At 38.0% G+C, this 13395-nt stretch overlaps 1 protein-coding gene across 1 annotated transcript in view; it reads right to left on the bottom strand.

The window, feature by feature from the left end:
- MAP3K1 (mitogen-activated protein kinase kinase kinase 1) overlaps nt 1-13395 on the bottom strand; it is a 64980-nt gene that overhangs the window by 25983 nt on the left and 25602 nt on the right. The window contains exon 2 of the mRNA XM_068423660.1: nt 1713-1863. Within this exon, the coding sequence (XP_068279761.1) occupies nt 1713-1863 (151 nt within the window). The remainder of the gene's footprint in view (nt 1-1712; nt 1864-13395) is intronic.

Below are 13395 nucleotides of genomic sequence, written 5' to 3'. Positions count from 1 at the left end.
CGAATTAAAAGCAGTCACAGCAGGCAGATTCAGTTTTAGTTCTACATTTTTCCGTGTCTTAGAGGCTAGAGTCAAAGCTGGAAGGAAGCTCCAAGTAACATTTCAGATTAACAGAGCAGACCTCTCCTAGAAAGTTCCATAGGTCTCTTTGATTTAGGCAAAAAATGGAAGGGGCTTTCCCTGCTCAGCGTACAGGGAGGAAGAGACATGCGGACTCAGTGTGCCTTTCTACGTGATGATTTGGACTGCATCCGCAAGGTCAAATGCTATTTTAAACTGAAGGATTTAACTCATCCAACTGAAGCTATTCCACTATCCAGAAATGTGTTTCGGTTTCAGCAGGTTACAGGGAGAAAAGGACAATGAGGAGGCTGTGGTCTAGCAGTCAGGCACTGCCTAAGAAAAGAAAAATCTGCATTTACAGCCTTGATCCAAGCGCTGCTCATTTTACTTTAAGAAGTCACCATATTTCATGTATTGCAAACCTGAACTTTTCAGAAACCTTTTTCGTTATTTTTAAATATACTCCTATCTGATTATGAAAGTGAAAAGGATAAAGGAGAGGTATAAAAAGCAGTATAGCCTTTTTTTTTTTCCTCCTACTGATTACCGTAATGCTTTTTCTTTCCTGGAAGGTCAGAATGCAAATTCATGTGCCTAGGGACAAGTTACAGTTACCAGCTGCTAGTGCTTGAAAAGATTTAAAATGTAAAATGGTAGTAACTGAGAATCTGGAGCATCAAAAGTTGTATCAAAAAAACCCGAGAAACCTCAAGGGAAGTGGGCTGAGCAGGGAAACAATTTCAAGCTATACATAACCAAGACGCATTTATTTAGTGCACTTGTAAGTATTTTCAATGTTCTTTCTCATGACAGAAAGTTACCAACAGAACCCTTTTATTTCTGTTCTACAAAAGCTGTCCTCAAACACTTGTTTACTGCATCAGATGATCTTAGCTTTAAATTAGCACTCCCATCAAGTGGTACATGACAGTCACAGTGACCAACGCAACTACACTTCTAGGTAACTAATGGGTATTAATTAACCAGCATTATACCAGAATTGTACCTGTGCTTAGTAAGTTTCAGGTTTGATCTGCCTGCAGTTTCTTAAAACAGCTTCTGAGCTGTTTATACAAAAGCGTTACTCAAAAGGCTAATCGAATACTCTGGCATCCAACGTTTAGCAGAGTCGAGACTTGTGTGAAGGAGGTGATTTTTTTTTTCTGGTTCTGGTAAGATTGCAGTTTGGTTTTTCATCTAGCAAAAATTCCATACACTTCCATTACAATACATAGAAAACATTAACATTTTCAAACTAAGCAAAAGCAAAGTCATGAAACTCCTAAGAATCAAGGGAGTACAAAGCACTCAAACAGTGCAGTTTTACACTCAAACTTAGTTTTTTCCTAATGAACAGGAGCTACTTTGTTGTTGACATTAGAGGGCAGTGTTGCGACAGTATTATTTTATAATACACAAAGCAGCAGCACAGCTATATGCCTTTTTCTTAAAAATAAAGCTTAATAAATGCATACATTTCAGAAAGTCAGCCACAGTTTCCTGTTAAAACAGCTCATAAAAAATGAACAGGACTATCATTAGGAGTGTGCAAATTGTTAAGAGAAAGAAGTTTCTAATAGAGAGAAATTTAAAGGATTTTTATTTGTAATAGCTGTTACAGATATTACCCTTCTATCGGTGCCACTTACCACAGGGCCTCTCCTACTTCTTCTTTCCAGCCATTCGTGCTTCCAGGCTGGCATACACGTTGCCTTGAGTTTCTCCCTGATCATGCGCTCTTCTGGGCGGTCATCCATCTTCTGCAGCCCCCTGAGGGTTTCTTTATTTTCCATGTCACGACTACAGCAAAGAAAAAAAAAATATAGTCATAAACACAATTAATTTTAGCTAAGTATAATACCACAGCGTTCTTAAACGTCATGCCATCCTGTTCTCCCTCTCTTCACAACGCAGATGCTAAAACATTACTTCTAACTGACTGTGGCAACCCTTTTAAGACTTATGACTAATTTGCTAGTCTGCCGTTTGCAGCATACCTGTTTTGAGGGCTATTTCTTTAAAACATGTATACTGCTTGTGACATTGGACACCCAGTAAAAAGGAACGTCTTGGCAAATATTAAACCGATCTGTATGTCATGTCATTCACCAAAGGTATCACAAGTGTTGTGATGGTTCATACGTTCCTTGGCAATTCAAAGCTTGTGATCTCTATTTTAAAACAACTTACAAAATGAATATAAATTAATGGTGAAAATTTTCCATCTTCATAGGATGCACAGACATGAAACTAGATACATAGTGTCTCTCTGTATACATGAACTCTTCCTCAAAAAAGAGGACTTGTAAACTAATACACAGTAAGCATGTTTAAACTATACACAGAAGTCACGAAAGTAAGGCTAGCGGCCTCGAGAGTTGCTTTTTGAGTGATGACTCAAAAGCTCTTCAAGTCATTACAGCATAATTCACAGCAAGTTCATATCTGTAAAATGAAAGTGTAATTCTTCTGGGCTTGTACTTTTTTGACCTACAGCAAAGCAGTTGCTTGTGATTGCCGGCAAAACCAAAAAAAGCAAAAAATACTGTCAGACACTGAAAAACAAGTATGAACAGTCTGGAAGATTTCCTGATTCTGTTCAGCTACCTGCTAAATCACCAAGAAAACCACATTCTTAAGCAGAAGCACATGATCCCCACCCATCTTCTTGAAGTTAGCCATCTTTAAAAATAAGTAAGCTTGATTAAGCCAACTCTCAGCATGAAATTTTATTCAAAAAATAAAATCACAGTTTGAAGTGGAAGATAAGGCGATATAATAATTTAGTTACAATCGCTGCTTTCACTTATTCAGTCTTCAGCTTCTAAAAGGTTTAGCTATGCAGTTAAAACTGCATTTATGTACTGTATGATGACCTACAACATACTCTCTGTAACATTCATTGCAATAAGATGATGTTAAAATTACAATTCCTATCTTCAACAGCAATGTGTTACTAAGGTTCATTTATCACAACTCCCTACTTAGAAAAATGAGAAGTTTTTGCTGGTCAGGAGGAGTACTCTTTTTTTCTCTCTCATTGTAGAGACAAAGGAAACAAAGTATTCTGAGGCAGGAAATAACTCGTCCTGTTCAGTGCTAAAACGCAATAAGCAGATGGATACTGTAAACAAAATACATTTTCTTTCAAGCAACTTCTAAACCTACTGTTAATAACCAATTTTATACACTCAGTACTGTCTCTAGCGTTTAAAGACTTTAAAATGTTTATTAACAGAAACACAATCCACCTAAGAATTAATGTTTTTTCAGGGTTAAGCAGTAATGCTTGCTTAACTTTAATGCAAGTGACATAAAAATTATTTTTGTCCCTGCATCGAATTCCATACTATTGCTTTCTAGAAACAGAGAAGAAAAATAGTGATAATTCATGAAAAACACAGATGTTATACCAGCAGGTAGAGTCCAAATGGAGAATGTGCCTAAAAGTTCAAAATAGGGGAAAAACTACTGTGTAAAAAGGGTCAACTTTACATTGTTTCCTCAGTCAAAAAAATCAGTTCAAAGACAAAAATCTTTCCATAACAACAGTACAGCTCCGAAATAATGTAGGTGCAAGTTAAAAATAGAGTTACTCTGGTTTTGTATTACTTATTCTATGGCATGAACCATCTCCATTGCATGTACACATACTCCATTGCATTACTTTGTCCACAAAAAGACAGAAAACACTATCCCAGCAGTGAAAGAATGACACAGTGTTTTATTTGTTCATAAAACCATGATTAACTTCCCAACTGATATAAAAAAAAAAGTCTTTTAGAGGCCCTTGGACTTGAATTCATGAACAATGTAATACAACAGTGGAGGCTTCACAGTCTTTGCTTGTTCTCTAAAAAGCAGAAGCAACTATCTTCCTTTCATGTGACAGTTAAACTGATCTACTCTCGCCTGCACAAAGGACTCTTGTGCTTTTCTTCCATGCAGGTGGGAAAGACCAACTAAGTCTGAAAGCTTTCGCTTAGTAAACCACTTATCTTTTTGCAGAATTTAAGTATTATGTGTATTTTTATAGAACATAGTTTCTGAAGTGCTCAAGAAAACTTCATATTTTAACTCAAGCTTGGCAAGAATATTTATTAAATATTCTTTTACTGTCAGTCTGTGGAAAAAATATTTTTCCTGTGATTGCACAAAGCTCCTGCATACTGCAGGACATCCTCATTTTATGGCCCTGAACCTGAAGAGTTTTTTTAATTATTATTATTATTACTATTTTAATCTAAAACAAACCCACTCACCTATTATATGCAAGCTGAAGTTTTCCTACATGACAACAGCTAGGTTTCCAGTCTCCGTATCACTCTACCTCAGCACAAAATAAAAAAAAAAAATCCAGAGCATATTCCATCAAGGACTTGATCCTGCAGGGTACAGAGCATTCTGATCTTCATACAGCAAAACCTATTCATAAGTCAAGGTAATGGTGTGCTGAAGTGACTGCCAGGTGATGCTTTCTTTGAACAGCAGTCACAAAGCTAAGGAGCAGGTTAAAAAACAAATCTCAGAACATGCTAGCTTGGACCAGGGAGTCTGGTATTTCTCAACAGCCCACCCTTCTGCTTCATCAGGAAGCAAGGGGTTTGCTCTTAAATGTTTAAGCTTTTCATGAATCAAGCAAAAAAGATACAAGGTTTTTTTCCAGATAAATTTTAACTTTTAAATGTTGCCCCTCCAAAAAGGCAGCATTAAGGATCTTTTTAAGTCTTTTTATTATTAGTTTTAAACCAACAGACATCAGCTCCTGTATTATTCATCAAGAAATTAAAAAGAAACAGATCTAAATTGTAATTCTAAACTACTAAGCAAGCTTAACAGTGTGATGACTACTGTTTTTTAATGCATAAGTTCAGTGGTCTGGACATTAATAATTTCTATTATTCACTTTGGATTATTTGCTTCACGAACTATAAAACTGAACAGAGTAAGATTAATGTACTGCATGGAAACAGTCTACTGCAACATCTTGTGCAACAGAGAAGGCAAAACGTTGTCCTTTTGTTTCTGTGTCTTAATTCTGAAGTCTTGCAAACAGTAATTGAATAGTTAGATTATTAACAATTTCTCTATGGGTCAATGAGTCAATATTTTACAACAAGGTATGCATACACATGTTATTTGTCTGAAGCAAGTTAGCAAAGGTTACCTGCATACCAGCAGTGGTCAAACCATAGGTGACCACAGAAAACATTCATGAACAAAAGTGGTCACACAGCAGCTCTATTAGAACAATCAATACATTTAACAACAACAGGTTGTGGGGAGAAGAGCCCAGGGTTTGATGGAAAAGCACTGAATGTGAAGGAACGAATATGGGAGATATATATTCTGCTCAGTGCAGATTCATATATGGTGGCAACCAACACGGGGGTGAGCTTAGATGGGATGTACAGAGCTCATTTTGGGGACCTTAAGCAATAATTAAGAATATAGGCACCAGCAACCCAAGCCTCAACAGGTCTAGAGAATGCTGCGCCAGCCAGCTGGCCTGGAGGCATGCTAGGAGCAGTGCTCAGTGTGGGGTGCAGGGACACAGGAGTTAGCCACTCCCTGGATTGAGAAGGTCACCTATTAGTGTTTTAGGTTACTTCTTGCCACTAACAGTGCCAGTGGTGCTCACAGTTTCTCTTTTGCCATTAAGTATTTTTAGTGATATCAAGATCAGTAATAAAATCATACCCAGATGGGCAAGGCATAGTCTGTCCTCCTGCCAGTCTCCCATTCCTTCTCCTCCTGATCCACTACTGCTGGCATCTACCATCTAACCATTTGTGCCCATCCTGACAAAGCAAAAGATCAGGTATGGCACATTCTATTAAAATTAAAAACTTAACAGGCAACCGTCTCAACCTCGTACTATCTGGCAGCAACTGCCACTTAAAGACAGCATTGAACACATTACTTCATAGAGACTAATGAATCTGGCTTCCTAAAAATATTTACAGGGATTTTAGCCAAATGTTATATAAGTGTGAAATTAGGTTCTATTCTTCTGTTAGGGTACCTGACAAACACAAAAGGGAAAACAACAATCGTATTTCTTTTTTCTAGCTGCCTCAGCTTTTCCAATAGCTCTTCATCATCTTCATTCAGAATAACATAGGCCTCGCTTCATTTGACCAATACACTATCCACTGAAGCTCACAAGGAGTATATATATAGTGGTACCCTACACATCCACTGTTTGCCTTTCACTCACATTAAAAAATTGCCACTTTCTTAGGTCATTTAGATGAATCACTAACAAGCATTCTGCATTGGAAACACCCTTCTATTTACCTCAAATAAGCTTGTATCTTCTACATATATTTAAAACATACTTATGAACTATAAATACATGTATATGTTATAAAAATACAGAAAAAGCATGAATGGTGCCCAGATGTAATTAACAGAGAAACATAACACCCAGCAGGCTCCCGTGGAACCTCTGCTGCCCTGGGGATCCCATGCTGAAGTGCGAGAGCCCCTGTTGGAGAACACCATCAGGTGACAGCCACTGTATCTTTACATCAAAGTAGTTTTAGAAGCTAAAACATATCCTATTTCTTCCAGCATTTTTCTGTAAAAGGGAAACAAACCTGTACAGAATGTTATAACATGAAAGAAAACCATTCTGTTATTTGGATCTAAAATGAGAACTACTAAGGCTACACCTCAAACTAGTTTGTTATTTAGTCCCAGTTCTTACACTTCTTGTCTTCTCTCGCTGTAAAGTCATTTTATCAAGCATCTCTCTTGAAGACTGGTATGTCAAAAAGTGCATTTGTCAAAGTGAGTATTTTACTGCTAACAGGACAATATTCACAACCAAAGCTCTAACTCCACAGACTGAGCCATCACCTTCAGTGGAACCTCACAGGCCCTGAGGTCAAGAACGATCATTCCCTCAGTGATGAAGGTTAGAAATCAGTCTTTGGAGATTTGAAAGTTACAAAGTAAAATTACCTGCCTGGATTTTCTAGCTCCTATGAAGTCAAATCCACCTACTTGAAACAGGTAAAACATTGGTTGGATTGCTTGCTCTGAAGGCACTGAGCCATACTTTGGGATTTTGGCACTGTTCAGTAGCCACTGAAAATGAGTCCTCCTTCAAAACAAGCCAAGAAATACCAGCCTCTGTTTGCAACAGATGCTTGCTACAAAGCTAATGAAATGGGCTTCTCTCTTCTGCACGTCTCCTAAGGAGGCTATCAGACATCTGAAACAAGCATTACAAAAGCTTCTACGGCTCTCTAATCCTTCCTGCTGTTATTTAGTCTCCCAGTACCAACTCAGGTGCATCAAGGTATACACATTCCGTGGTATTTTCAAGGTGTAAAAATAGCTGTTACATTACATGATCTCTCAGACTCTTCACTTTCACACTAGAAGGTTTGCAGAGGAAATCTGGTATTTTATCTCCAGAAAACTAGAAGTTTATGCCATTACTGAACAGAATTTCTAGAAATTACAGGAAGTAGGTAATTTATATTGATAAATGAGACCCAAAGCTAGTAATAATTCTGCAGCTTAATTATTTTCATAATTTTATGTATTGGGACTAATATATCTGACGTGTGATAATACAACTTACACAAAGATTCCCAAGTTTATTACTGCATGACAAACTTCAGTATCCCGACATAGAACAGGATCCAGTATGCCCAGTTCACATTATGGCAAATGAAGAGAATACACAAGTTCTGCCCCCGTCCCGGTGCAACATACTACTGGGCCTTACTCCAAGAACAGCAGTAATGTCTTTAGAAGAAAAGGACTGGAATAGGAGTGCTCACTGACAATCATCTATGTGATTAGTTCATCTGCAGCAGGTTATAGGATGTCCAGCACAGGTGTTAGTGATTTTCTTCCCCAGGTTAACCCACCAGAGCCCTCCTCTATCTCTTGCTGAACTGCAAGACCAAGTTTTCACTTGTCTTATATCACCTAAGTCAACTCCCCTTTTAACAGAATCAAATTCTTCACTTGTAGTATGCAGTTTAATCTCTTAGGCACCAAATTGAACTTTGGATTCAGATTCTTTAAGCCTGTTATACCCCAAAACAGGAGAATGAGGTTAAATGCAACTGGCTAAGACGTAGAAAGTGTCAAGTCAGAATAGATATGGTGCTTGCTGATGTAGAAGTCTGAAGCCATTAACAGAAAGATAGGATTTAAAGTATGATACAACTCAAAATAGAAGTCCTAAAACAAAAGTTCTCATTGCAGATTATTTTTATGTCCATATATTTCGTATATGGGAACATTCACACTATTTTGAGTTAAGTGCCTATCCTACTTTTAAAGATGAAATTGCTTATTGCATATTGGATGACTGTCAGAGAAGAGTAATATGTCTCCACACATACGGCATGTGATAAGAGTTTCTTAGACTATTTAACTCCCTTATCCCCAGAAGAAGAGATTAGATATTTTATACAAAAAAATTATACTTTGAATCAGCTTCATGTAATAGGGATAAAGCAGATAAAACCATGCATACTACATTCTCCACCTCCAACTGGAATGGTGGAAATAAGATAGCATACAAACAAGTAACTTGGACAGGATAAGCTACGTAGAATTTCAAAAGCTACAACCTATTAAATAATTTCTAGAGGAGTTATAAATGAGGAAGGGAATTTAGACCATTCCGGCACAGTTCAAAACGGTAGAATTATCAGCAGATAACCAAATGTTCCAAGATTGCTGCTTGAAAAAGAATTTTATTTTTAAAGTTCTCTCAGCAAAAGATGATCATAAAAATAAATGACATAAGGAAGCAAATAAAAAATTAAAGGCTTATAAACATGTTATTTCTAGCAAAGAAAAATACTCTAAAATTTTTAAGTCTTAATGACTGGTTAGGCAGTAAATGGTTTGTAAGGCAAATGGAGAACCAAACTTAACTCTTTTCAAAACAAGTAAGTCTTTAAATGATTTAAAGCTAAATTCAGAAAGTTATAAAACCCAACAATCTCTGGCCTTACAGAAGGAGACCAGAGACCCAGAAAGACATTTAACAGGTTTGCTCTTGTTCTTTTCTGAAGAATGATTTTACTGTCATGCTTCTGTGATAAAAAACATTGTTTCTCACCAAGGTTATATTTGTTTTTTAGTGTACACTGCTGACAATTATAACAAATTACTATTGTCATCTCCTAGTTGTAGTGAAGTAGCATTTAGGAGTCATGAAGCAGGCCCCCAGTATGCTAATCATCCCAATTTGTTTTATTACATATCTTGTCTGTATCTGGTTTTGTTATTTGGTACTAATCTTTTTAAAGTTTATGCACTACTTTGTATTTTCTTGTTTTCATATTTCTTGGCCATATATTTATCAATCGGAGCTACACTTGGAATTAGTATCACTAATATGATTTCTTATGATATAAGAATAATAAGTTGTACTAGATAACCACTAAACCTTGCTAGAGAGCTATGTCTTGCTCACTAACACTCAGAGATCCATTCAAAATATCCTTGTCTAGCAAAGACTCATGCATACGCTGAATTTTGCTCCAAAAGCCAAAGAGGACTAAATATTTCCACATATATTGCTGACTCTGGCATAAAAAGCTTTCCTGTGGCGTAGAAATAAATTCCTTGCAAGCCTATTTTGAGCAACAGCTAGGTGGAGAAATAGAACCCTAGAGCAACATACTAGAACCCTTCACCCACTCATGGCAGATCCATAGTGGACAGCATATTTTCTATCAGCAGAAAGTCACAGGTGAACTGGCTCTCACCACGAAGACCCAGACTTCGGCTCTTCAGTTCCTTAACTCTCACACATATAACGCCCCCCGACGTACACAGAGTGCTCTGTCCTGTACCGGGAGAGCACTGTCTCCCTGTACAACAAGGAGACCTTTCGGTGATATCTGTCAACTAATCTAGCCGCCAGCCAAGCATACAGTAACTACACCCACTTTGACAATGGCAGCTACTATTACAAATGTTTATTTTTGTAAGATAACAAAAAGCTAGCATAACAAAAAAATGACAGGAAAAGGCATTCAAAACTTCTGCAAGCATATGGCTAAAAACGGTTACACTTTCAGTAACTCCCATTTCAGCTTCTATAAAATCCATCGTATAAAGAGAAAATAAGTGCAGGAATTTTATTTGATTAGAAGGGGAGTATTTAGTGAAAAAAAATCAATGTAGTTAGCAAGCAATAAAAAAAATCCATAATAACCAAGTAGGTCTGTGATAACAAAGCAAGGAAGCCAATTACAGGACAGCAAGTATATGGACTACTTAACGAAAATACACATTTTTTCTTACCATCCTCAGTGTATTCCTGACTGAGATTTTCTTTAAGAACTTCGCTGCATTCATAACTCACTTATAACAATGTAATTAAGTTTTTAATTTCTAGTAATGCATACGACTTTAGAAATGCAATTCTTGACACTAATTATAAATTACATACTGTCACAGTCAAAATGCAGTGAGCTCACATCCCTTTGATATGGGTCTGGATAAAGGAAAAGAGCTATCTTCAGTATTTGCTTTAAAATTGACATAAAAATTGCACACATTCACACAGTAGTGTGACAGTACAACACCAGAGGAGAATCACTTGACAAGAGCTCCAGCCTGTCACCAGTGAATTGAGGAAGGACACAACATTACATGTGAATAGAATTTGATCAGAAAGGCTTTGCATTCACCTTTCAGTTTAGTCGTTCCCTCCCAGGCTCCTAGGCACAATATACTCTCCTGTAAGTGAGCACCTGTAAAAACAGTTTCACAAACCATGGGCACCCCTCCATAAAAAGATAAAAATAACATCACACCTATGCATAAAGATGCATGAGCATGAAATGATATAGATATTACACTTATGCAAAATGTGCTAATATGTGAAGAGGAATAGTCTAATTTCATCAAAACATACTGTGAAACAGCAACTAGAAGCAGTACTAAGCATTTATACACTATTTGAGGGAGGATGTGAGAAGTAAGAGCTATTGGGTCAGCTGGATATAATTTTTCCTATCCATGAAACAAACTTAATACATGAAACAAAATTAATTTGTGTTTATCTAGTGGGATGTATGTGGGCCTACCAAGCTCAGGTTAATGAAAGGGTAGCAGTATTTGACATAAAGCGTAGAGTCTTAGTTTAGAGACACTGGTAGCGAATAAAGATGCCTTCATTACCTTCAGATTTCAGTGGACTACTGCCAACCTTCAGCAGGTTTTGTGGGCCATCAAGCACCCTGACATCTCTCTGCTTACTAAAACCAGTGCTCAGCACGTAGAGCTCCACACGCCAGCTCCCTGAACCCCACTTTGACCACACTCACGAGTTCTCTAGACCAATGGCTTCGGTAATCATTACAGGGAAAGTAGGAAGTGAAAAATAAAATTAAAAAAGCAAACCTACACTTCCTGCGAACAAGTCATCACATAACATTTTGAATTCAAATCGAGTAAACGCTATGGAGGAGCTGGGGGTGGTACCTTCAATTCTGCCTTTCAGCAGTCTACCAGAAAATGTATTGGCTACTTCTCATTTCTTGCATTTATTTTTGAAATTAAACAGCAATTTTTGATTCACGGATAGCACTTCTTAGGATTCCCATGCTACAAGACATCTTTTCCTTCCATCAAGAAGGCCAACAACGCCAAGTGCAAGGTCCTGCACGTGGGTCAGGGCAATCCCAAGCACAAATACAGGCTGGGCGGAGAATGGATTGAGAGCAGCCCTGAGGAGAAGGACTTGGGGGTGATGGTTGATGAGAAGCTCAACATGAGCTGGCAATGTGCGCTCGCAGCCCAGAAGGCCAACCATATCCTGGGCAGCATCAAAAGAAGCATGGCCAGCAGGTCAAGGGAGGTGATACTGCCCCTTTACTCTGCTCTGGTGAGACCCCACCTGTAGTACTGCGTTCAGCTCTGGGGCCCCCAACATAAGAAGGACATGGAGCTGTTGGAGCGAGTCCAGAGGAGGGCCACAAAGATGATCAGAGGGCTGGAGCACCTCTCCTATGAAGACAGGTGGAGAGAGTTGGGGCTCTTCAGCCTGGAGAAGAGAAGGCTCTGGGGAGACCTTCTAGCAGCCTTCCAGTACCTGAAGGGGTCTACAGGAGAGCGGGAGAGGGGTTTTTTACAAGGGCAAGTAGTGACAGGACAAGGGGGAATGGTTTTAAACTGAAAGAGGGTAGATTTAGATTAGATATTAGGAAGAAATTCTTCACTGTGAGGGTGGTGATACACTGCAACAGGTTGCCCAGAGAAGTTGTGGATGCCCCCTCCCTGGCAGTGTATAAGGCCAGGTTAGATGAGGCTTTGAGCAACCTGGTCTAGAGGAAAGGTGTCCCTGCCTGTGGCAGGGGGTTTGGAACTAGGTGATCTTTAAGGTCCCTTCCAACCCAAACCATTCTATGATTCTATGATTCTAAGATTGTATGAAGTGATTGTTTTGTAAAAATTTGTAAAATATCATCACTGTACTGATTATGCCACCATGCCACTTTGAACACTAAAAGCAATTTTGATTCTAAGGAAGTACAGAAAGATTAAAAGACATGACCAACGGGACAAAATAAATCACATTGTTGAATGACCCCAAATCTACACTGATACTCACCCGTCTTCCACTATTGCATTATTCAAATATTCTGGTATATGTACTTATACAGTAGCTGGAACAAATCTGTCTCTAACCTCGTGTGGGACTTTGAGGCCACAAAATATTTAAAAATATTGCTACTTATTTTCATTGTAAGTAATGAACTCTGCCATGATCATGCCAACTGTACTTGTTTGGCAGAACAATGAACAACAACTCACTGCTGTTAAAAACCTCTTTGAAGAGGAATGGAGGAAAATTTTCCAGAACTGAAAGTTAATCTTTCACTGTGCTTTCTAATCAGCAGCATAACTGAGTAAGAGAGTAATTCCAGTTCATAACTCCATTCTGAGATCTCCTCCCCAAGGTAACTGTATGGGTTTTGTCTGGGAAGGAGTTACAACAGTAACTCAAACTTTCATATACTACTGTCAAACAAAATCAGAGTAGCTAAATTTACCAATGCCATCTTTTTATTGATCCAAAAGAATCAGGGAAGAAGGAAAAAAGTTGTGAAAACCATGAAATTTATAAACGGGAATAAGCACAGGCAATCACGGTACACAAGTTTTGTGGACATACAGGGAGTTCAAAAAAAGTATAAAAAGTCAAACAATTGAAACTGTCAAAAATCTCAAACCCACTTATTTCAAAAATATCAACAGCAGCACTCAAGTAGTTTTCTTTATTAATGTGATACCTATCAATGGCAAAGTGACTTGTAAGAAAGCTTCTTCATTTAT

This window comes from Nyctibius grandis, chromosome Z (assembly GCF_013368605.1).
Source record: "Nyctibius grandis isolate bNycGra1 chromosome Z, bNycGra1.pri, whole genome shotgun sequence".
NCBI lineage: Eukaryota > Metazoa > Chordata > Aves > Nyctibiiformes > Nyctibiidae > Nyctibius > Nyctibius grandis.
Note: the sequence above shows the minus strand (reverse complement) of the source record. Positions and strands in the feature narration are given on the sequence as shown.